Raw genomic sequence first — 25,617 nt, forward strand, 5'->3', positions numbered from 1 at the left:
TTTTCCACAAAAGTAGGAATACATTACATATATAGTTCTTTCTCTTGATTTATCAAATTTATTTTTAAATTATTTTTAAATTACAACAGTTTTCCTTTTCTTTTTCACTTGATACGATCATTTTCCCAGTCATCGCGTGTTCTTCTAAAACCCCAATTGTATGGGATAATTTTCTCTTTAATGGAATCTCTTTTGTTTTGATTGGACCTATTCGGAGTACTTGAGTGAAAGGCTTAAATGATGTCCTTACGGACCCAGCTTGCTCTGCAACCCAGCTGGATGATGGGATGATGCAGAAATTCTGTTTGAACCTTGGTCCCACACTGAAGGCACTGATCACTACTAAAATGTGACTTGCTCTCCAGAAGTGTGACATTCTTAATAGCCGCCATAGCTAGTCCTTCTCTGAACTGGGGTTTTCACAGGAAATAGGAAGGAGAAGAAGAAAGAAAGGAGGGAAGATTCCTTATCATTTTGATGTTTCAAGCCCCCATTAATGTTTAGAAGATAGGAATTAAAACAGTATCAATTGTAATAATGTTTACAATTTATTGAGCATCTATCACATGTTAGGTAGTGCTAAGTGCTTCTTCCATTTAATCCTCACAATAACCCCCCAACATAGGTGGTATTGATCTGATTTTATGAATGATGAAATGGAGGCTCAGAGAGGTAAAGTGCATCTTCCCAAGTTATGACTTGTTCAGGATTTGAACCTGAGTCTGTTTGGCTCCAAAACTTCGGTTCCCTCAGTCCCCCACATACCTTCCCAAAACATTTACTGAAAATAATATTTAATGCAAACAGGGTTTATGAATCAGGAAAAAGGGCTCCTTTCTGGAAATGGTATAAAGTGAGGAGAAAGCTGCCTCTTAGAAAAACTCATCTACTTATGGTATTTAACACCAAAGTACTGACTTAAAATATTTCCCGAAAGAACTGAGAAGAGGATGATGTTAATTTACTGAAACTTATTTTAGGCTCAAATAATAATAAGAAGAAGAATAAAAATAACTATTGCATGCTGGACTGCTCTAGGTCCATATTATACATAATGTCACTTAATCATCCCAGGATGAGCCCAGTGAAATGGATTGTTATCCCCATTTTCCAGATGAATGGTCCGGGCCACAGGGAGGTTAACTAACTTGGCTAATGACACACAGTTATTAAGTATGGACTTAAATTCAGTCAGAATCCAAGGCCCTGTACTGTTAACAATCAGTCTATGCTACCTCGTTCCCTTCCCTCCCCTCCCCTCCCCTTTCCTTGCCTTCCCTTCCTCTCCCTCCCTTTTCCTCCCCTCTCCCCTCCCTTTCTTTCTTCTTTCTTTTTTTTTTAAAGGGAAAAACTCTAGGTTCAACTTCCAGTCAAGAGACCTCTGCCATTTTCTAGGGTGCAATTAGAGAGTGTTTCTGAGGGTTATGGGCAGAGGAAAGAACAAAATTTATATGTTGAATGTTTACTGGGTGCCAAGCAACATGCCAAGAGCTTTTGTTTGTCTATAAACATCCATAAAAAGCAGATTCTATTATTACCCCTATTTAAAAATGAGGAAACAATTATGTATTTTGCCCAAATTCACACAATTATTAAAGGACAAAGCCAGGATAAGCCATGATCTTCTGACTTGCATCTAGTGCCAACGTGCATGACGGATTGATATTTTACCCTTGACTTACACGATACTTTGCAGTGTGGCAGAGAAAATGATCCTTTTCTTGGTGACATTTGTTAAGCCCTTGCTTAAATACCTAGTAGTGGTAAAACCTCAGTTAAATTCCATCTGGCTTTCAATGTCTTTTACAAACTGCGCTTCTTTCATTTAATCAACTTAATTTCCCATCACTCCCTTTAGGCACTCTCTCCTCTTCTCTGGCTGGTATTATTGTTATTATTGCCACCTATGATGGTTAGGTTCATGCGTCAACTCGGCCAGGTGACGGTGTTGAGTTGTTTGGCTAAGCAAACACTGGCCTGATTGGTACTGTGAGGACATTTCATGGATTTAAATCATCAGTAAGTTTATTGCATCTAAGGCCGAGTACATCTACAATCAACTAAAGAGATGAGACATGTCTCATCCAATCAGCTGAAGGCTTTAAAAGGAAAAGAGATGATTTCAGCAGTCAGAAGACAGAATTTCCATCTCTACTTCAGCCAGCCAGAACCCTGGGGAATTCATCAAAAACCTTCATGGAACTTCCCAGTGTGTAGCCTGTCCTACGGAATTTGGACATGTGCATCCCCACAGTCGTGTGAGACTAGTTTTATAAAATCTCGTAATATTTATAGATATCTCCTGTCAGTTCTGTTTGCCTAGAGAATACTAATACACTACCCATTGCATTGATTTCCATTCCCATGTCTTCCATTACTCTACTAATGAAGTTGTATATATCCTTTGGTGTGCACTTTAAAGACCTTCTCATCTATGACTCTTCTACTCCTTGGTGAAGGTAACATTTGATCACCTACAACTGTACTAAAAAACCTTTAGTGATTACCTTTTATCTGCTAAAACAAAACAAAACAAAACAAAATGCAGACTTCTTAGCCTGGTATTCCAGTCAGCCATCCAATCACTAATATAAACTGTGAGCTACTCATGTATAGTATATGCTGGGTGAACTGTGGAGAACAAGACAGACTGGGTCCCTGCCCTTATGATGAACACAGTGGACATTATAAATAATTACAAATAATCAATTAAATACTTACTAGTGTGAATCAGGTAATTACAAGGCACTCTATTATCTGGTCTCAACTCATCTTTCTTTTATCCCATCCAAATGGGCCTACTCATGCTTTCCCACCTCAGCGGCTGGGCTCACATCCTCCTGCTTTCTTGAATGTGGGCTCTTTCCTGCTCGTCCCCATACCCTCCTAGGGCCAGCTCTGGTTCTGCCTCTTCTATGAAGCCTTTCCAGACAGCTTTAGCCTGAAGGATCTTCTCTTATTTGAATTGACTCATCCAACAAATACTTACTGAATGACTCGTTGAACTGTTTATTGAATGACTCTTCGTGAAGTCCTAAGCACATGCTATGGTTTTAAAGATTTAAATTATACAGGGAATTAGTTTTCCTACTGAGAGGGATCAAGGATTTTTCTCCTCTCCCCTACACAAAAAGCTGGATGGTAAAGAAGACAAAATTAGAGATAAGCAATGTAACAATAAAAATTACCCAATTATGCATAATCCAACTACACAGAGAGTCCCACTACTGATAATTTTCTATATATGTCTAAAGTGTTTTTTTGTCTGTCTGTGTGTATATCTATATCCTGTTAGTAAAATTAATTTCTCCCCCAAATGAAAATTATGTCAAGAAAAATCTTTTTTTCTTAAAGTCTTTTAAAAACACAAAGCACCTCCACCTCCACTCTCATGCTCTCATCTGCTTGGGATGGAATGCTTTTGTCTTAAATGAAACCTAGAGAATTTACTCAAAGACTCATAAGTTTTCCAGTTCACTGGTCCTACATACATTGGTTTAGGGCATTTACTTCAGAAATAATTTCTCAAGACTTACTGCAGACAGTCTTTGGAACAGCACTATGTCACACCTTTTCTCCAAGACCTCAAATGAATGGGAAGCCTAAGTATGACAGGGTAGCCATATTTAAGTGCAAACCACAGAATATCAGCAATAAAAGTACATAAGAGATCTGTCACTACACCCCCCTCACTCTGAGGGTGAGCAGATGCAGTACAGTGTATTCCAAAATGCCAAGAAGATGCCAACTTTGCTTATCTTTCTACGTTGCCCTACTGTCTCCAATTTGTCTAAGAATAAACCCCAAACAGCAAACAAAAAGAGCACCCAGTGAGGCACCAACTCTTGCTAAATAGTGTCTATTCCTACCACTGAAGGGAAAAAGGCAATGCTGTTTGGTAGATACCGGAACAGATCTTTCAGCATTGTGTTGTTCTGATAGAGAACCTTTCCTACTGGAAATTTTCATAGCCATGATAGGATTAAAGTACAGAAGAAATATTAGGGGCCAACAATCATATAGGAAAAGGTCCCAGACTTGCTCATGAACTGCAGCATGGACTTGTATGTACAGTCTGCTTTGGTTCTTAGTCTGAGCACTATAGAGATCACATGCTCCGAGATGCAACTCTCCTGGGAGAAAGAAACCCAAGGATTGTGCTAAGGTTGAGTCTCTTCAGAAAGACCAAGCCTGCTTCACCACCATAGCTTTCCAAGTCCCAGTTCGAAGCCCTAATAAGGTGGTCTTTCACTTTTCTGACTTCTAAAACAACGAGGGTATTCAAATCCCCTCTTAGAGGAACCCAAGAAAGGGCGAACTGTGTGCTGTCTTAATAAAGGCGAGAGCTGTAGTTTTAAGGCTGCTTCTAAGGAACATACTCCAATGGCGCTAAAGGACTTAAATCGGAGAGCAAGGGCTACTGGGCAGAGGGTGCGTGGGCAGTGAAGTTCAGTCCGGGTGAGAGGAAGCTGATCCATCAGACTGGGCTAGGGCAGAGGCAGACCCAAGAGTGGGGAGAATCCAACATTAAGGGAGCTGGAGGAGAAAGGGCTCTCCCCGGGGGTGCAACCCAGCTCGCGTCTCCTCCGCTCACTTTCAAAAGTCCCTTTAGGACAAAGAACACCGGTGCTGCCCAACTGAGCCCTTGGCCATTAACAGCAAACAAAGGGACCGACCTACTCTGCAATCCTTTTGGTCTGAATGAAGGCTCGGCATTACCTTTTAATATCGGCCATTCCCTCCTCACGCACCCAATGAGGCCGGAGTCTCCGCCTGCCGGGAGGTGTTGAACTCTCCCAGTAAACGGACAGGTGATACCGGCCAATGGTTGCACCTGAGACGGGCCAATAGGAAAGAGAATTGGGTCGACCAGGGGTTTGAGAATGAGACAGCCTGCAAAAAGGGGCGGGAATCAAGGGGGGGGCGGGTGGCTGGTGTTGAAGACGCAGCGGGTGGCGAGAGGCGGGACGGGTGGCTGGCGAGGTTGCCCCAACCACCGCTAGAGGAACCTGCTGACGGGTCGGCTGCGGCCAATGGGAAGGCGGGCCGGCGCGGGGGGCGGGCCGGGCGCCGGGCCGCCCTGCCCTTCTCGGATCCGCAGGGCTGGGGTGGAGCCAGGCTCGCGTCAGGTGGTCCTGGGCGTGCGGGCGGCGCTGGAGGCGGGGCGCTGCGCGGAGAGGGGAGCGGCACCCGGCGGGCGGCGGCGGTCACCGGCTGCGCGAGAAGGTACCCGCGACTGAGGTGGCCGGGCCGCCACCGGGCGCCGGAGCGGGCGAGCGGGGTCTGCGGCCCGCTGCGCCCCGATGCTGCGGTGAGCATTCCGGTTCCACGCACCTCGCGCTCCGCCGCACCGGCCCCGGCGAGCAGGTTCTCTCCAACCCTTCAGCCCGGGCCCTACCTGCGGCCGCCGCCGTCGGGGGAGGGGGTCCCCCCAGCTCTGCGGAGCCGCATGAACAATAGGCAGCGGCGGCTCTTGCGGGCGGCGGCAGCCCCGCACCCTATGGATCGGCCGCTTCATGGAGCCCTCCAGAGCGCTTCTTGGCTGCCTGGCGAGCGCCGCGGCTGTCGCCCCGCCGGGGGAGGATGGAGCGGGGACCGGGGCCGAGGAGGAAGAGGAAGAGGAGGAGGAGGCGGCGGCGGCGGCGGCCCCCGGCGAGCTGGGATCGGACGCGCCGCTGCCCTACTGGACGGCAGTGTTCGAGTACGAGGCGGCGGGCGAGGACGAGCTGACCCTGCGGCTGGGCGACGTGGTGGAGGTGCTGTCCAAGGACTCGCAGGTGTCTGGCGACGAGGGCTGGTGGACCGGGCAGCTGAACCAGCGGGTGGGCATCTTCCCCAGCAACTACGTGACCCCGCGCAGCGCTTTCTCCAGTCGGTGCCAGCCTGGCGGCGAGGACCCCAGTTGCTACCCGCCCATTCAGTGTAAGGAGAAGGAGGGGCGCGGGAGCCCGGCGGGAAGAGCGGGGAGGGTGATGGAGGCCAGGGCGGGGGTTCGGTTGGGGAGGGAAGGGAGCCCTTCGTGAGCATTAGTTTGGGGGTGAGGGGCTGCGGGAGGAAGGATTGACCTGGGTGTGGGTGTGTGCGCGCGCGCTCGGGCTGCAGGGACTTTTAGTTGGTGCGGAGGATAAGATAGAGATGCCGCAGGCCCCGCCTGGAACCTTTGGCAGTTGGGCTTCGTAACCTTCAACTGACCACTTAAGCAGCAGTTTCTGATTTTTCCACATCCTGAGCCCCTGCATGAGAATCTTCCCCATTTGCCTACTTCCCTTCCCTTTACCCTCCCCACTCCAGTCTGGAAGGAGTTCGGCCAAGCTAGTGGTTTCTGTCATAACCTTATTTCCCAAATCTGGGACCTTTGCCGACTTCTTCTATCGCCTGTCCCCGCCCCTTAAAGGCATTTGCTTTGAAGGAGATGGGGGCTGTCTCCCGCTGGGCTGGCTCTCAAGTCCCGGAAGCCTGTGCGAACTCAAGGCTGAAGTGTCTTTGAAATGTCATGTTGATTTCTTGGTTCCTAATCTTGTATCTAGAAGTTGTACCTTTAGGAGTCTCACTGTTTGAATAATGTGCTAGGAAGACTGTGGGGGATGGGAGTGACGGGGGCGGGGTTGAGTGGAAAAATGTTTAGAGAGGGAAAAGTATATCATTCCCCCTTGAGAGATCTGGAGTTCAAAGTACAGTGCCTAAATTCCAGGCTCGACACCCCGGCTATTCAGACAATACATTTTTTCTTTCTCTTTACCCTAGACCCTTGCCTGTTTTTGGAGCTGGCCACATCGCAGGTGAACTGTGGTCAGGGGCCGCTTCCAGGGTCTTTCTTTCACTGTCCTGGTTTTCATCAGTTTCCCAGGAGCCCCTGTCCCATACCCTGTAATGAAATTTCCTTTGATATTCCAAAGAAGTTAAATTACCATTAGAATCCCTCTGTCACACCAGGTGGTTTTTTAGGAGAACACCAGCACTTCAGATCAGAATTCTAATGTCTTTTTCTGCTCTTCTTTTCTTATTGGTGTTTTGACTGTCAGATTGTTGTTGAAATCTTTAGGTCCTTTATTTCTCTTTCCCTCCTACTTCATGTTTTTATGTTTTAGTCTTTGTAATGCCTGGAGGCACAAAGTACTTTCAGTTGTTTCTGGATGCTACATCTTTTTGGTAATGGGAATAATTTTCCCAAGATGAAGGCTAAGGGTCCTGGCATAGCCTTCTGAAATAGAGTTGAAGATGGACTTAGTCATATACTGGAAGAAATTTGAATGGTTTGGCATGTTAGGAAACACTGTTGTATTTTTAAGCCATTAAGCTTGTAGTTGTCACAGCAGCCCTAAGAAACTAATGCAGTAAATATGAATATTACCAGCCTACCCATTTACGGAGGGGAAAAGCCAACAAACTAGCCTGGAAATCAAACTCCAGAGTCAGCACATTTAGCCAGTGACCTCCCTGACCCATGGGAAACAGTGTATTTTTAAAAGTAATTCAGATTTTGAGGTTCTATGTAGGTGAAGTTTTGTGATTTTTCAGGGACAGCTGTCAAAGTATAAGAGCAATGTGAGATTCATGAGCAGGAACTCAGTTTACTTAATATCTTGTGTTCTTGGTTGTCAGAACAGTGAGATGTGACTATGACTTAGGCCAGAAGGAGCAATGCATGGAGAGCGAGACATGTCAACAGTGTGCTACATTAGAAGCTCCTCCATGAGGTGCCCAGGACTTATCTTTATTGTAACAAAAGATACCTTGGATAGAGTGGTAGTAGGAAGTAGGAAGTGCCTTGTGCTTATTGAAAGAAGTGACTTGAAGAGCATGGCATTTGAAAGTCCTGGTAAGTTCTTTTATTTGGTCTTACCAGGAGTTCTAATATTGACTGGAATTAGTTCTTGATAATTCAGAAAATTTAATTCCTGTCAGAAACCATTTATTGAGTACCTAGTGAATGACAGACACTGTTGGGTATCAGGAGATAGAGAAATGATAAGTATAACTCATATGAGGGAGATTGATGATGTAAATATATAATTTTGGTGCAATGCTTTGATATAACGAACATAGGAAGTTGCTAATAGATGTGCCTCTGACCTATATGCTTTGTCTACCAGTTTAGTTAGTGCCACTCAGAAAATTAAGGTGATTGATAACCTTGTCTGCAATGACTTATAATAAAATCAAGCCACTAGCAATTCTTTCCCAGAAAAACCCTTTTGAACTTTCCCTCTGGGACATGTGAATAGAGGACACTAAGCCAAGCAATAATGTTCCATTTTAGTTTTGAATATTGATTTTCAAGGTGAAAATTTTTGTTTTCAAGCATTATTTAAAATGGAGGAGGGATAAATTACTAAATCTTGTAACAAATACAGTAGTGTTATCATAAACCACTTGCATTTATATACAGCTTTCCCTCCCCCCATTGTAGATACTAGAGTTTAGCTCTCCATGAGGATGACAAATATAAATAACCCAGGAACTTGTTCATCTTTATTTTAGTGAAAGATGAAAAATGTACAGTCCTAAATTTATCATTTTGGGAGACACAATCCTAGGGATTAAAGAAAAAGCAGTTTCTTTTACAAGAGAGTTGTGTCTCTTTTCAAGCATAGCATAATTTAGGTGATTACTAATTCACATTTCTCTTTCCTGCATCCACTAGATAGATAAGGTTGCATTTCCAGAGGTACTTAAAGGTTTTAAATGAGTAAAATATGTACCATCTGCTTGTCCATACCTGTCAGAATGCACCTATACATTCAGTTTCCAGGGATACAATTAAGAGGGAATAACATCTTGACTCCAAAAATGAAAGAAATAAGATTTTTTTCCTAATATTCCTGAAATTGTCCTTCCACAGCAACTGAAAAACATCCTGAATGTGACTTGACCTGATTCTTGTTTAAAACCAGGTCTTGACTGAGCAGGGAAGGGAAGGAGAGCCTCACATACTCCCAGCTACAATTGAAGGTCTTCTGCCCAAGGGACTTAGCAAAGAATGAAAAAAGAAAGTCCTTTTTTTTTTTTCTCTCTCTCCTGTTTCTGTTTTCTAGTTGAAAGTTGTGTTCTATATTTGTCTCAATGATTGGTCATATATTTCCTAAACTAAATAGCAAGAACCCGAGATGTGATGTTCTACCGAGAGAGAGCTTCTTGCTTTGCTTTTCCCACAGAGGTTGTCTGTCTTTTCTGAAATGCAATCAGAGGAGCTGTCCTTTCAGCACTGTAGTTCAGATTCATGTCTTTTAAACCCTCATGCATTTAAGGAAATATTTACTACCTACTGTGTGTCCAGAACTATGCTTTGGACCAGAGGAAAGAAGGAAGAGTACAAGGGAAAAGAAGACAGTTAATTCCCTTAAGGAAAATTCAGTTCAGTTGAGGAAATAAGATGTGTAAATATACATTTGTTAAATAAGCATAGACCTTTTCATCACTGTAAAAGCTGGTAAAAAAAAAAAAAAAAAAAAAAATGAATGCTCTTTCCCTCCAGGACCGAGGAAACACCTAATATAGTTTATGTATTTCTCCAAGAAGGTTTCTGCTTTCTCATAAACCATAGGCATAGTTTTCTTATTCATGAAGATGAGATCAGGGAAGAATTAGTAATCAGCAGGATTCATTTTAGGACCCAGAAACAACCCAACCTATTTTAAGCAGAAAGGGATTTAGCACAGGAAATTAGGTGCTTTCAGAATTGTTGGAAGGGCTGGAAGAAGAGGCTCTCAGCTGGACCTTGGGGAATGACTCCCGGAAAAACATTGCAGAACTGACCTACCAGGGGAGCTGCTACTTCTGTAACTGGGAAGGTACTGAACCAGGATCTGCCATTGTTGTTGTTGACTTCAAGAACACATTTTTGTAGCTGCAGTCCAGAGGCCATACCACATTCCTAACAATATCTACAGAGCTAGTGATTGAACACTGACATGCTGCTGCAGGAAAACTCCACTTCTCCATAGCCATGCTTGCCAGGAGAAGCAGCAGGGAAGATGGTCACCATCTCACTTCTACCTTCCAAATTGTGTGCATCTAACTGGCAGAACCGAATATGCATCCAGAGCCCTAACTGTAAGGGAATCTGAGAAACATAGTTTTTAGCTTTCTAGGCTTTGTTCTACCAAAAGGCATGCTAGAAGAATTTTGGAATGGATGTTGATTGCTAGTCTAGCATACCTACCATTCTATGTATTCTTCAGGAAGACTTTTAGATGAGGTGACTGTTGGATGAAGAAACTTTGGAAATGTTTGGGGTCAAGACGAGCTATACTTTCTGTAAGCCTTAAGACAGTCCACCTAATTTTTCCTAAGAGTTTCCTTTGTGCAGATTGCCAGCTGTATTGCAAAATAAAAATGAATATTAGCCCCAGATAGGATAGAAGAACTATAATTAAGCAAGAACAGATTTTTGAACACTACCAACATCTGAGTGGAGAACGGAGGAGTAGTGGGGCTGGCTGAGGAAGGAAAGGAACAGCCAGCAGTGGGCAGTTCCTCTTTTGGTATTGCCAAAATTTCAGAAATATAGCTTTGTTTTCTTAGTGTTTTAGCAAAGGGTGACTGTTCTCTGTATTTGCCTTGCAAAGTCCAATAAAATTTTCTTTTGCAGATCTGAGTTTTATTTATTTTCTACTGTAGTAGATTTTTCCCTCCTTGCCTCCCTCCCTCCCTTCCTTCCTCCATCCCTCTCTCCCTCCCTTCTCACTTACACTTCTCCCTTACTCCCTTCCTTCCCCCCTTCCCTTCCTCCCTTCCTTCCTTCCTATTTCAGCTGTCTGTTGCTAATCTACTAAATGTTTGGCATGGTGAGTAGTACAGTGCTGAATAAGGCAGACATAATCTCTGCCCCTGTAGATCTTGCAATCTAGCAAGTATGATGGGCATTGAGCAAGTAATTATAGCCTGGATGAATCTTGCAAAATAGAGAATACTATGGAAGTGTTTGATGGGTGTCTGACCTGATTTAGTCTTGGGGTTAGGAAAAGTTGCTCTATGAAAGTGATATATAACCTGAGACCTGAGGGATAAGTGTGAGTCAGCCAGCTAAAGACAAAAGAGATTGGAAAGATAGAGAACAGGGCTTCATGAGAGAAAAATAAAATAGCACTCTGCTCATATAGCACTTAGCACCATATCTGGTCCAAGATTTATAATCACTGGCAGCTATTATTATCCATGCATGAAAGTCTTTCCAAACAGAGCTAAAGATATAACCAAGTGCCTCATGTTCAAACTTTGGTTTTAGGAGGGAGAATGAGTGGTTGTATTTGATACTGGGCACATCAGGGATTGAACTGTGACATGGATCGTGGTCCCCTGTGAGTTTCCTTCTTCATATATCGTGGTCACCAGGTCCTGGTGGAACCGAATTTAGAATCCCAGATTTACTCTGGGCTCATCGCCACTGCTGCTGAGGTTCAGACCCTCGGGTGCTCAGGCCTAGCATACTTCAGTGGCCTCCTAGTGGCTCCTTGCACTTAGGGTTCTCTGCCGTCCATGTCACATTCTGTACGGCATCTGGAGTTGGTTTTCTTTCTGAATCACAGGTCTAAGAACTCTCCTCTTCTTAAGCACGCACAACTCCTTAACATTTATGGTGTGAGGTTCAAGCTGCACACAATGGCTTTAAGAGTGTTCCGGCCGCCATGTTGGAGCCTCAGGACCCGAGCCATGGAACCCAGAGCCGGAGCCAGAGCGCTAGCGAGGCCAGCTTTGCCGGGCAGATGCAGCAAGTGCTGCCGGGGCTTTACCTGGGTGGGGCCGCGGCCGTCGCGGAGTTGGACCTTCTCAGGGAAATGGGCGTCACGGCCGTGCTGACGGTGGACTCGGAGGCGCCCAGTTTCACAGCAGGGCCTGGGGTCGAAAGAATGCGGTGCCTCTTCGTGCCAGCGCTGGACGAACCCGAGACGGACCTGCTCAGTCACCTGGACCGGTGCGTGGCCTTCATCGACCATGCCCGCGCCGAGGGCCGCGCAGTGTTGGTGCACTGTCATTCAGGAGTCAGTAGAAGTGTTGCTGTAGTGACTGCTTTTTTGATGAAGACTGATGAACTTACCTTTGAAAAAGCTTATGAAAACCTCCAGACTGTCAAACCAGAGGCTAAGATGAATGAGGGATTTGAGTGGCAACTGAAATTATACCAGGCAATGGGATATGAAGTGGACACCTCTAGTGCAGTTTATAAGCAGTATCGTTTACAAAAGGTTACAGAGAAGTATCCAGAATTGCAGAATTTACCTCAGGAACTCTTTGCTGTTGACCCAACCACCACTTCACAAGGATTGAAAGATGAGGTTCTCTACAAATGTAGAAAGTGCAGGCGATCCTTATTTCGAAGTTCTAGCATTTTGGATCATAATGAAGGAAGTGGCCCTATAGCCTTTACCCACAAGAGAATGACATCATCTTTCATGCCTATGACAGGAAGTTAGGCTCAGTGTACATCTTATTTCATTGAACCTGTACAATGGATGGAATCGGCTTTGTTAGGAGTGATGGATGCACAGCTTCTTTGCCCCAAATGCAGTGCCAAGTTGGGTTCCTTCAATTGGTGTGGTGAACAGTGCTCCTGTGGTAGATGGATAACACCTGCTTTTCAAATACATAAGAATAGAGTGGATGAAATGAAAATGCTGCCAGTTTTAGGATTACAAACAAGAAAAAACACAAACTTGTGACATTTGATAGCTTAGAAAGAAACTTACTAATGATATATGCTACCCTTGCTTATTGTCATTAAGGCAAATTGTCTAATTTTTAGGCCATCAGCATTTCATTTGGAATGTGAGAAGCTAAAAATCGCTTGATTTGACTTGGAAGTTATGCTTTGTTAGCCTGCTATACTATATAGGAAGAATAATTTATATGGAAATCAAGCATATAGATTTTATTTTGTTTGGTATAGGAATCTTTTGTAACCTAGATATTTTCTTTGTTTCATATATTTTAAAAAGTTCTGACTTTTGGAATGTTTAGTTATGTGATCTTAAGTTCTGGGTGGACAAAATTACGTACCAAAATTGGTAACTGTCATATTTCAAAAGGTATTCTTTTACCTGCAGAAATGTAAAGCAGATTTATTTGGTCATATTTTGAAATTTCTTTCTCCTTCTCTTTTTTAAAGGAACATTGGGAAACCTTAGTTTGTCTAGATTTTTCTTGGAAATGTAGAAAAGAAAAGACCATAAGTAGGGCACTGATTAAAATGTGATTTTCTTAATTACTGCTCTGGAATCCCAGTCATCTAAATTATTTATTAAAGTTTGTTTGAGTTACCTCTTGAAGTAATCTACATAAGGAAATGTATTGGTGTTGGTATGTTTCTATTGATAAAGAAAACAGATTCTTAAAATGTGGAGTTACTACATATCAACTATGTTTTTAGCCTGATATATTAGAGTATTGGGAAACAGTAATATATCCAGATTAGTTTTCTGACCTGAACTCTGGAAACTGGAACTTATTTTACTCATTACTAATAATTAGAATTGGACCTAATTAGCTATTTGAACATTTATGTGAAACCAGAATTAACTAATAAAGAGAAATATAGTCTATGTTCTCAAGACATTTTGCATATTTACATGTATATATGTGTCTTATGTGTATATAAACATAAAAATGGCAGTATTTAAAAATGCATAAAGAAAATGTGAATAATGACCCTCTTAAAAAATGCTTAGCTTAATTTTTGAAATATATAGGAGTGTTATGGATGATTCTTGAGAAAATGTCAACAGGACCTGAAGCCTTTGGTAACTTCTATATAATAATATTTTCTTATGAAAAGCATCGAGTACTACTATTAAAGCTCACTAGTGTTTTTAAGTTTGTTTTTTTTTAGCCAAGTTGCTATGTCCTTCCAGTCCTCCCTCAAAATAAATGACACATACAAATTCTCTTTAAAAAAAAAAAAAAAAAAAAAAGAGTGTTCCACAACAGGCTGCCACCAAGGCTTCTGAGCCTCATCTCCTATCCCAATGCATATAATCCAGCCACACGTGACTCCCCGAAGTTCCTAATATGCTTAGACTCTCATGCCCCATGTTCTTGATCATGCCTGTCCCTCTGCCTAGATTGTCCTTCTCTACCCTGATGTCCTTCATTGCTTGATGAGATCCCTCCCACTCATTCTTTATGGCCCACTTCACATGTTCCCTTCCCTGCAACTCCTTACCCCATTCACTGTGACCCACGGTGGAAGTTGGTGATTTTCCTAATACTCTGATCAAACCTCTGTGAAAGTTCTCACACTGTGGTTTGGTTTGTTGTGTGTCTGCCTTGGCACTGGATTGTGTGCCTCTCACCACCTAATACACAGTAAAACTGAATATGCCTTATAAAAATGATCTCCCCCAATGTTTCCTTTAGATAAAGTGGTTTGTCTTGGTTCAGGATTCTGCATGATGGTCCAAGTGGGAGTTATTTAATGAGTGCCTACTATGGGGTAGTCAGTGCTACAGAAAATATGGTAATCATAGTTACTGCCCTTACAGAGTTTACCTTCTGTTGGGGGAAAGAGAAAAGCCAAGTGAAATAACAAATTACTGTGTTTATTCTTCTAGGATGGTTAAATGGTGTTTCCAGAATGTTTCTGACTTCCTTTTTTCTTCTCCTTCTCAGTGTTAGAGATTGATTTTGCGGAGCTAACCCTGGAAGAGATTATTGGCATTGGGGGCTTTGGGAAGGTCTATCGTGCTTTCTGGATAGGAGATGAGGTTGCTGTGAAAGCAGCTCGCCATGACCCTGATGAGGACATCAGCCAGACCATAGAGAATGTTCGCCAGGAGGCCAAGCTCTTCACTATGCTGAAGCATCCCAACATCATTGCCCTTAGAGGAGTGTGTCTGAAGGAACCCAACCTCTGCTTGGTCATGGAGTTTGCTCGTGGAGGGCCTTTGAATAGAGTGTTATCTGGGAAGAGGATTCCCCCAGACATCCTGGTGAACTGGGCTGTGCAGATTGCCAGAGGGATGAACTACTTACATGATGAAGCAATTGTTCCTGTCATCCACCGTGACCTTAAGTCCAGCAACAGTGAGTATAAAGAGCTGGGGCTGTAGGGGTTAAGAGGAGTTTCAGACTCAGTCCATGGTTGCAGTTGGAGTGGAATCCTAGTGGAATCCTTGTGGATTGTGAAACTCCTTGCTTGAAAACATTCCATCCTTGAATGTTGAGATGTGGGGGTGGAATAGATACCAGGAAAAATTGGTTTAGGAAGAGACGAATGAGGTACCTGTGGTGGTAGGAGAATTCTAAGTTTATATTAACAGGCAAGATTGGGAGTGTGTAATTCTGATGTACTTTGCAAGAAAACATATAGACTTATTTTTCCATTTGAGAGAAGTGCATCTGTAATCCCAAAAGAGATTTCCCTCTGGGGTGGAACAACAGGTAAAACAACCCTATACCACCTGTTTGAATTTCTGCATAAACACCTCAAATTGAGGTACCCATCAGAAGATGGACTGTAAGAAGAGACTGTGAAGTAGACTCAGGTAATGATTCAATTTGAGGAGCATGACCTGGCTGGTAGCCCAGGGGTAGTATTAATTAATTGCCTTAACTACCTGGTGGTTAATAGCAGGTAATTGAGAAGTAACTGTTTAGCAAACACCCAGAACTCGTAAACTGGATTGTAAAACAAGTGTTAGAAACAATTAAATGGTGAGGCTGTAGAAACTTCAGTCTCCCACCTTGGCTGAATCAGAAGGGCCTGGGAATATGCTTCTTTTGTATGGTAATTTGTGCTCTCTCTTGCCTAAACTGAGTGGTAGAGAGGATACAGTTGCTTATGGTATATACTTAAGATCACTTTGAGCAATCTTTCCCAGAGCAGAGGGCATTTGAGTTGAATAACTTTGGGGGAGGCATGGGCCCCAGGGATTTTGCTCTCTCTGGATCCTTTGCTTTGAGCTGAGAAATCCTTCAGACTTGGTTACATTCTGAGTTATTTCTGTTGATGCTATTGTGAATCTATTAACTTTAAAAAATATATAATATTTTTTTTATTAGAGAAGTTGTAGAATTACAGAAAACACATGTAGAAAACAGAGTTCCTTTTTATGTCCCCCTTCCAAACATGCAGTTTTCCCTATTAACACTTTGCATTAGTGTGAAACCATTGTTACAACTGATGAAATATTATTGTTATAATTGTATTCTTAACTATAGCCCATAGTTAACATTAGGGTTCCAGTGTGTTGTGTTGTACATTTCTATGTTGTTTTTTCAAATTTATTCTAGAAACATTTATAACACCCTAAAATTTCCTCTTTTATACACATTCAAATATATAATTCATTGTGTTAATTACATCGACAGTGTTTTGCTACCATCACCACCATTCATTACCAAAACTTCCCTGTCACACCAAATATAAACTCTTTACCAATTAAGCAGTAGCTCCCCATTCCCTACCACTGGACTCTATTGTTTCTTTATTCTCTATTTCATTTATCTCTGCTCTAATCTTTGTTACTTCCCTCCTTCTGCTTGCTTTGGGTTTAGTTTGCTCTTCCTTTTTATAGATCCTCCAGTTGTGAGGTTAGGTCTCAGATTTGAGCTCTTCTTTTTTAAATGTGAGCATGTTGAGCTGTGAATTTCCCTCTCAGCCTTGCCTTTGCTGCATCCCATAAGCTTTGGTATGTTGCATTTCCATTTTCAATTGTCTCAAGATATTTCCTAATTTTCCTTGTGATTTCTTCTTTGACCCACTGGTTGTTTAAGAGTGCATAGTTTAATTTCCACATACTTGTGAATTTTCTATTTCTCCCTTGGTTATTGATTTCTAGCTTCATTCCATTGTGCTCAGAGAAAATATATTGTATGGTTTCAATATTTTTGCATTTATTGAGACCTATTTATTGAATTTTTGTGACCTAGCATCTGATTCTATTCTGGAGAATGATCCATGAGCATGAGAGAAGAATATGTATATTCTGCTGCTGTTGGGTGAAGTGTTCTATATATATTTGTTACAGTTTGAATCCATTATGTACCCCAGAAAAGACTGTTCTTTTAATTAGGGAAGTTTTCTGCCATTATTTCTTTGAGTATTCCTCTGACCCTTTCTCTCTTCTTCTGGGTCTCCCATAATGCATATATTGGTATGCTTGCTGGTGTTCCACAGATCTCTTAGGCTGTGTTCACTTTTTAAAATTCTTTTTTCTTTCTACTTCTCAAGCTGAGTCATATAAATTGTCTTGTCTTTGAGTTCACTGATTCTTCTGCCAGCACCAATCTGCTGTTGAAACCCTCTAGGTTATTTTTCATTTCAGTTATTGTGGACTTCAACTCTAATATGTCTGTTTGATTCCTTTTTAAAATTTATTTCTTTGTTGAGCTTCTCATATAATTCGTTCATTGTTTTCTTGATGTCCTTTAGTTCTTTCTCTTTGTTTTCCATTACCTTCTTGAGCATATTGAGGATCTTTTTGTTTGTTTGTTAAGTCTTTGTTCAGTGTATCCAAAATCTGGTTTTCTTTGTTGATTGTTTCTGGATTTTTATCTTGTTCCTTTGAATGGGCCATCATTTCCTGTTTCTTTGTCTGTCTTGTAATCTTTTTTTATACACTGTACATTGTAATATTTTAAAATGTTAATTCTGGGATTTAGTCTGTGTCTTAAGTTTGTATCCAGCTAGTGATATAACAGAGATTTTCTCGAATGCCAGCAGGTAATGAAAACAAACCTAACTATGCAAAAACCACTTTTCAGGGTCTTTGAAAATTGTCTCTGTGTTGGCTGGTGATCTCCTTCAGAATTTAGCCCTCTTATCAAGAAAATCAGCCCCAGGCAAATAGGAACTGCAGGATCCTCTCCATCTTTTCTGAGCCTGTGTCTTGTCCTGAACTTGTGCTTGCTAGTGGCCTTAGGAATTCCCCTGTTTACAGGTATTCCAATGATCCCTCTACTCAGCCTGAAATAGACTTTCTCCCCCTTTAGGCTGCCCTATTGATGATTTAAAGCAAATAATCCTTTTCCTCAGGCAGCTTTGACTTAATTGCTTTAGCTGTCTGCAAACTGCTTCTGCCTGCAGGGTAAGTTCTGTGTGGGCTCCCCAGAGGTAAGTTTCTTGGTTTAGTATTTCAGTCTGCCATTCCATAGAATAGCACCAACCTACAGGTTCCCCAGCATGCATATCAGGTTTCCTCTCCTCCCTCCTGAACAGAGCCAGAGACCCAGAATGGGAGCACAGGCTGGCTCTACATCGCGCTGGGGAGGGGGTGGGGGACGGACCAGCAAGGGTGCCATGAGCTTCTCCTACAGATTTTTTTGTGTTTTTTGCAACATAAAATGATTATATTTGAATACATAACTTCTGTACAACCAAAAATAAAACAGCAGAATGAATTAAATGGGAAGAAAACATGGTATTTCATGTGCAGTGCATGAAAATCATGAAGACTGACATTGTTCATCATAAATGAGCCCTTAGAAATCAGTACAAAGTAACTTATTTCAAGAGAAATGAAAACATTCCAAGAAAAATGAGAACACAGAGGGAAGTGAAATATAAGTGACTCCTAATGTGATGATGATCAAGCTTGATGTTCTTTGTAATATTACATAGAAGATTAAAAATACAGAAACATAATATTTGTACAGTTGTAGGAAAGAGGGAATTCTCTTTCACAGACAGTGGGAAAGAGGACTGATGAGGACTGAAGAGCATTGAGGAGAAAACAGTTTCTGTCTTTCCATTTTTTTTTGTGCATTTGTGCATATTTGTTTTCCCCCTAAATAGTATCCTAATAAACATATTGCTTATTGTGTGCTTTTTTCCCCTACTTGTCAGTGTATTGTGGCCACTTTTCTAGGTAAGTAAATATTCTTCTATCACAAGATACTTAAAGGTTGCACAGTATTCCACTTTGTTAGCTAAGCCAAACCCCTACATAATAATAATAATAACTAATGCTGCTCAAGTGCTCTCTGTGGATCAAGCACTGTCTAAGCCCTTTATGTGTATTCTTATTAATCCTCTAGCAACCCTGTAGAGTAAAGAGTATAAATGTCTCCATTTTACAGATGAGGAAACTAAGGCTCAGAAGGAGTCAGTCATTTCTCTGAAGTCTCACTGCCAGTACATTGCAAGGCCAGACTTTGAGTCCAGGTCTTACGCCTCAGCTTATGTTCCTAATCGCTGTGCTCTATGGCCTGTACTATGCTTATCACTATGCTCTTTGGTGTGGTCCAGTAGTGCTTTAAAAAAGATTACTGTGCTAGATTACGTGAAACATAAAATTTACCATGAGTGACATTTAGTACATTCACAATGTTGTGCAACTGTCACCAAGTTCCAGAACAGTTTTATCACCCCAAAAGGAAACCCCAGACTCTTTAAGCAGTCATTTCCCATTCCTCTCTCCCCTAGCCCCTGGCAACCACTAATCTGCTTTTTATTTCTATGGGGTTTTGCCAGACTCTGGATATTTCATATAAATGGAATCATATAATATGTGGCCTTTTGTGTCTGGCTTCTCTCATAATGTTTTCATGATTCGTACAGGTTGTATCATGTATTAGTACTTCACTTCTTTTTATGGCTGAGTGATATTCTGTTATATGGATATACCACATTTTGCTTATCCATTGTTGATGGACATTTGGGTAGTGCTTTAGTTTTATGTAATTAGGAATAATATTACTCTGCCCATAAGGCTCTGACAGCCATATTTCATTAATATATGATTTATCTCCTCAGTATACCCTCCTAAAATTTCATGCAACTCAACTTTACAGCTGGAAGAGCAGAGTTGTGTGGTAAAATGATTTCTTAGGTGTCCCCCAGTGAGTGTGGAGCATGTGAACTGTATTTATATTTAGGACTAGCCACATCTGCCTTCCTCTTTTCAAATATCAAGTTCTTATGAGGTGTCTTTGCTTCCTAAGCTCCCTCTTCTTCCTTTAGAGACACTCTTCCCATAAGCTGAACTGGCTTTCCGTATTCCCTTGGAACGCACCCGGTACTTTAGAGCCATTTGCCTGTGTCACACTCACCCATGCTACAGGAATACTCTTGCTTGTAGAGCTGCCCTAGCCTTACCTCTGTGTCTATCCGTGCCCTACCCATCTTTCTGTGCTCAACTCAAACCTGGCCACTTCTCCTTCCTGATAGCCCATCCTTTGTCCTCAGTGTAACTAGTCATTCAGTCATTAAAAGAATATTAGAATATTAGTCATTTAGAAGAATATTAGAGTGACAAGGCTCTAGAGCCTGAAGTCCACCAGTTGCAAGCTCAGATGCCTCCCAGCCAGTGTGAGTAAATCTGTGAACAGCTGGTGTCAGACAATAGGGCTGTGTGGGAACCTTGGGGAAGTGAGTGCATACTCCACCTAAAGGCATTCATAAGCTGGTGAAAAACCCAACAAAGCACTGTGCTGGCGGCAGCTTCTGGTTGTATGCCCTGGCTCCTCTTTTTGTTGACTGTGAATTGAAGAGCATCCCCTAGAGTCCAAATAGATTTTGCATCTTTAGCACTGAGCATAGTTCTGGGTGCTTAGTAGAACCCTCAATAAATGTCTATAGAATGAATGAATGTAGAAATGAGTGAATGAAATATCACTTGAAGTGGTCTACTTACGGCATCTCAAAATGTAAAAATTCCCTTTCTGTTATCTTAGGATGTCTCTCTTGCCTCACTTGCATGAAAGTTGCTTTCGATCCTTGTTATAAATGCCAGGCCCTTGATCCTTCCTGACTGTCTTGAGTCCATCAACTGTTCGATGCCAGAGCCTGGTATTTCAATAGTGCATTCGCTACCAACCTCGAATGCCCCTGCCCCCTTCTCTCTCAGCACCCTTCCTGGAATGCCCCTGCCCCCTTCTCTCTCAACACCCTTCCTGGAATGCCCCTGCCCCCTTCTCTCTCAGCATCCTTCCCTCACTAACTCTCACTGGCTGCTGTCTCCACTGCTGTTGCCTGGCTGCCAGGTGCTGCTGGCTCAGGCCACTCTGCAGTGTTGCCTGGATCCACTACCATTCTATTCCATCCAACTCAGTATGCCTTTTGTTCCCATCTTGTGCATTCCCTGCTGTGCTCCACACAGGGCCCATTCCAGCTTTGTTGGGTTGTTTGATTGGTTGTTCCTTTAGTGCTCAAAGACCCACCTAGGGCACAGGAGTTTTGGCACCCCCTCCCCAATTCTGCATTCACATGTGCTTTGTGCCTGTCTCCAGCCTTCTCTTGGGGTTCATAAGATCAGTGTTCCAGTTTGCTAATGCTGCTGTTATGCAAAATACCAGAAATGGATTGGCTTTTATAAAGGGGTTTTATTTGGCTACAGATTTACAGTTCTAGGGTGAAAAAAGTGTCCAAACTAAGGCACCAACAAGAGGAACCTTCACTGAAGAAAGGCTGATGGTATCCCAGAATATCTCTGTCAGCTGGGAAGGCACGTGGCTGGCATCTGCTGGTCCTTTGCTCCCCGGTTGAGTTTCTAAATGGCTTTCTCCAAAATGTCTCTGGACTTGTCTCTTTTAGCTTCTTAAGCTCCTGTGCATCTAAGTGTCTGGGGGTCCTCTCTTAGCTTCTCTGGAGTAAACTCTGGGCTAGCATCTCCAAACGTCTCCAAGCATCTCCAAGTGCTCCAGGTATCAGCAAGCATCTGTGTTGGCTCCTGAGAGCACTTAAATATGCAAGACCCACTCTGAATGGGCAGGGCCACACCTCCATGGAAATAATCTAATCAGAGTTTCCACCCTAATCAACAGGCTAATCACTCTGCCCCAACAAGACTGATTGCATTAAAGAATATGGCTTTTCTGGGGGACATAATATATCCAAACTGGCATAGTCATGAAGATAAAGATTCTCTTTCTTGGAGTGTGAGGAGGACAGAGCTTCCACCCTCTCCTGGCCTCAGGCTGGCTATAACGTCCTGAGCCCTATAGTGAACTTGGGCTGAACCCCGGCCAAAGCCTTTGACGAGGGTTTCTTGTGGCTGAGGTTTGCTGGCTGTTAGATTTGTGGAACTCTGTGACTCTAGCCCACTGCTAGAGCACATTCCTGCCTCACAGCTGAAGCAGCTCGGACATAGGGTCCCTGACTTGGAACAATGGGGCAGAAACAACTCCATAAAAGCAGTTTTGCCCATAAGAGAATACAGTAACCATAAATAACCATAGAATATTCCTGGGATGGATCTGGGAGGCAGTGAAATATCAGCTAGAGAGCCCAATCCTCATTCCTTTTCGAGAGGTAAATAAATAACTTTTTTGGATGTTGCATAAGTGCATCTCCAAATGAGATACTTCCAGCCTGGCTCAGGTACAGGTACATCTGAATTTCTCTTCCCATTATCCTCATTTCTGGTCTTTGTGGTTCTTTGCTACAAGCTCCCTCTTACAGAGATTTAGGCATTGACTGATACATTTTGAGGATTTTTCTTGGCAGAAGCTTACATGCTTTTAAAGAATTCGATTCATCCTTTGGTTGCAGGAGACTATAAGTAAGGTTAGCTAGCAGCTACCAGGCAAGTCCCAGAGCATTGAGAACAGTTGATGGGTAGTTTTTCTACGAATATAGAGACATACTCTGCCAGCCAAAGTAAATACATAAATGAATAAAGCTGAAATGAAGCAAACTACCGGCCAGGTAAATAAGACTCAGTAGAAGAAACCAGCGAGGCCAGGAGGTGTGGCTGGGAACCTTGCTTTTCCCTTTTTTTCCCTGGGCCTTTGTGGCCATCTCCTGCACAAAGATGATTTTCTTTTATGTGCCAATTTGAGAGCTTGGTGTTGGGATTAAAACAGTAAGCAAAAACAGACATAGCTCTGCTCTCAGGGAACCTCCTATTGGGTCTTGGAGACAAATGTTAATCAAAGCAAAATCACACAAGAATGTAAAGTCATGACCATGGTAAATGCTGTGAGGGGAGATGCTTGGTGCTAAGAGAATGATGAATAAAGGGGCATGTCTTGACAGAGGCATTGGAGAAGGAGTTCCTGGGGAAGTTTTGTTTCAGGTGTGATCTGAAGGCATGGAGAGTAGTTAAGAGACAGCACCAATGGGTAGGGTGAGTAGGGTCCAGGCAGGGAGACCAGCAGGTGCACATGTCCAGTGAGAACCTGGCCAGTCCTCCAAGAGGCAAATGGCTGTGGGTTCCTTTGGCTCAGTCCTTTGCTGTAGTTGGCGGGGCCATTTGAGAAGGATTTGGAGTTCAAAAAGGAAATTGATCTCTCTGTGGGACATTTGTTCAATGGGTCTCTGCTTTTGTCTTCATTGACGCCCAAGGTGACTGGAGTTCTGTCTGCCTTTCCTTCCTAGTTGGTCACCCTGTGGGCTCCTCAGGGCTATGGGAAACATTTAGGCACCTCTAGAGCCTGTGTTGGAGTTGGAGCAGGAAGATTGTGTTGGGTGAAAGACTTTTGTAGGGGTTTCTGTACCCTGATCGAATTCCTAGCTTGGGGAAAACAGCTTCAGTAAGGGGTCCAGTTCAGGGCAAGAAGAGCTTGAAGTATGTGGGCTCTGATTTTTAGATGATGCTTTATTCTCTTTCCCTTTACCTCATTTTCCCCTGACTTGAGTCACTACTGCCTTGAAAGTTAAGTAAATTATTATGCTTTCCCTTTTCCTGCATCCTTTGCCAAGCAAACCTGTGAACAGGTAGCCAGTGATCTCCACTTTTCTCAGGTGGCCTGATAGACTGTCATCACTCAGGGTCAAGATGTATAATTCAGGATCTTCAAGGAGAAAAGAGCCTCCTCTCTCCTTTCCTCCACATTTCCAATTTTTCCATTCCTTAACGTGGTGCTTCATCTCATTTCTGCGTGGTTGCTCAGGGTCACTATGGACAGGGAAACTGAGACCACACAGTGTGGTGATATCAGTGGTCTGAATGAGTGAAGAGCAATATGTAGCTTCTTTCCCAAGTCCAGGAAGTCTGTCCCTTTACCTTGGAGTCCCCTTCAATACTCTCACCAGCCTCCTGTAGAACCACCCTTTGTTCCTCTTATAAAGTTAGGACTCTCAATATAGGGCCCACAACCACCCTGGAATCTATGCAATAATGTGTGTAAATTCATTTTGAAGGGAGAAGGCTGTAGCTTTTATTAATGCAGGGTACAGAGAAGGTTATAAATTAACCATCATTATAGAGAACTTCTTAAATTGGGCATCTGCATAAGAGGTGGAGTGGTACAGTGGAAGGAACACTGGCCCGTGTGCTGTCCTTGACACTGACCTGCTGGATGACCTTGGGCAAGTCTTTTAATTTCTCTGGACCTCAAGATTCTGCATCTGTCAAACTAGAGGTTTGCACAAGCTGATCTCTGAGGTCCCTTCCAGGGCTGGCGTTATGTGACAGAAAGTGTGAATGTCTGTGTTTTGGGGGCAGGTAACAGCTACACTGTTTTCTCTGAATCTGTTTGTCAGGTTCTACTGTGCCCAGGTTTCCCCCTTCCAGGTTTCTTGTTGCTGGGACTGAAGCTCCTGAAAGGGAATCACGGCCAAGTGGTTTAGGGGAGGAAACGGTTAACTGCAGCCCACAGATGCCCCCTTCCCCCATTGCTGCACAGGCCATGACAGATGGCCTTGTTGAGAGGAGATGCTCTGGTCGCATGATTCCTGGTGGCATTCACAATAAACGGAGGACGGCCTTCGTCCTGGAAGTGGGGTGCAGTTAGCTGAATGCCTTGGAACTAGCTAGGGGCCTCAGGGTATCTTGGAGCTTTGCTGCTGCTTTGCCCACTTCTCTATATTGGCATAGGACTTTTTCAGAGCAGGCTCGAAAATCGGCCTTGGTGGGTCAGTTTGTGTGCCTCTGTGTCCCCACTCAACAACAGGATCACAGGCTTCCCTTGTGCCCTGTGCAGCCCACTATATTGTAACTGTGAACCAGAAAGCAGACATCTTAAAAGCTGGGGATTGCAATTCCTTTTCCCTCCTAACTTCCTTAGGGTTTTTACTCTCTGTAGGGAATTTGGAAGTTTTAATCTGAGAAGAAAGCATTTTCCCCCTTACGCTGTGTTTTGGTAACTACCATGGTCTAATGGAAAGAACTCTGGCTTGGGAGTCAGACAGACTTGGATTTTATTTAAATCCTGACTGCTACTTCCTGAGCACCTGACCCTGGACACATGGTTGACCTCTTGGAGCTCCAGGAGTCTCATCTGTAAAATGTGGACAATATAGAAAAGAGTAGTGTTGTTTTAAGATGGTATGAAATTATGTGTGCAAAGTAGCACATGGGCACTGCAGTCAGTAAATGGCACTTCACTTCTTTTCCTTTTTTTCAAGGAGTAGCCGAGAAGCAGCTTCTTTCCATTCCTTGTTATTTTAGTATATGGTTGGGTTTCCCTTTTTAAAATGGCATGAGAATTCTAGGCAGCCTGGAGCTGTCCCCTCCCACAGAAACACGCAGATTTATTTCAACCAAAATAACAGAAAGGAATCAATACCCACCAGCCTCTTCTAACCATACATGGGCCTCTTGTGGAAAGGCTTGTGCTTCTCTGCCCCCTCAGGACCCAGCCTTAACTTGGAGTGCTCAGCCCCCTGAAAATATTGCCTCTTCCTGTCTGTCTGTTATGGCGTTTGGCCTGATTGAATGGGACAGCTGGCCAATTTTATGGCTCTGCTGGAACTCTCAGCTGATAATTAAAATGCTTTTGCCCCAGGAGGAAGGCAAT

At 43.0% G+C, this 25,617-nt stretch overlaps 2 protein-coding genes across 5 annotated transcripts in view; both read left to right on the forward strand.

Annotated features, from left to right (window-relative positions):
- Positions 1-5,185: 5,185 nt before the first annotated feature.
- Positions 5,186-25,617, forward strand: part of MAP3K9 (mitogen-activated protein kinase kinase kinase 9) — a 121,431-nt gene continuing 100,999 nt past the window's right edge. For all 4 annotated transcript variants that reach the window (XM_037832400.1, XM_037832402.1, XM_037832401.1 and 1 more), the window contains exons 1-2: positions 5,186-5,922; positions 14,605-15,018. In XM_037832400.1, coding sequence (XP_037688328.1) covers positions 5,517-5,922; positions 14,605-15,018 — 820 coding nt within the window. In that variant the 5' untranslated portion in view covers positions 5,186-5,516. The remainder of the gene's footprint in view (positions 5,923-14,604; positions 15,019-25,617) is intronic.
- On the forward strand, positions 11,628-12,775 carry LOC119531286 (dual specificity protein phosphatase 12-like). Its single transcript, XM_037832405.1, is given in 1 exon segment — positions 11,628-12,775. A coding segment is annotated over 1 exon segment (1,032 nt). The 3' UTR covers positions 12,660-12,775.

This window comes from Choloepus didactylus, chromosome 4 (assembly GCF_015220235.1).
Source record: "Choloepus didactylus isolate mChoDid1 chromosome 4, mChoDid1.pri, whole genome shotgun sequence".
Classification (NCBI taxonomy): Eukaryota; Metazoa; Chordata; class Mammalia; order Pilosa; family Megalonychidae; genus Choloepus; species Choloepus didactylus.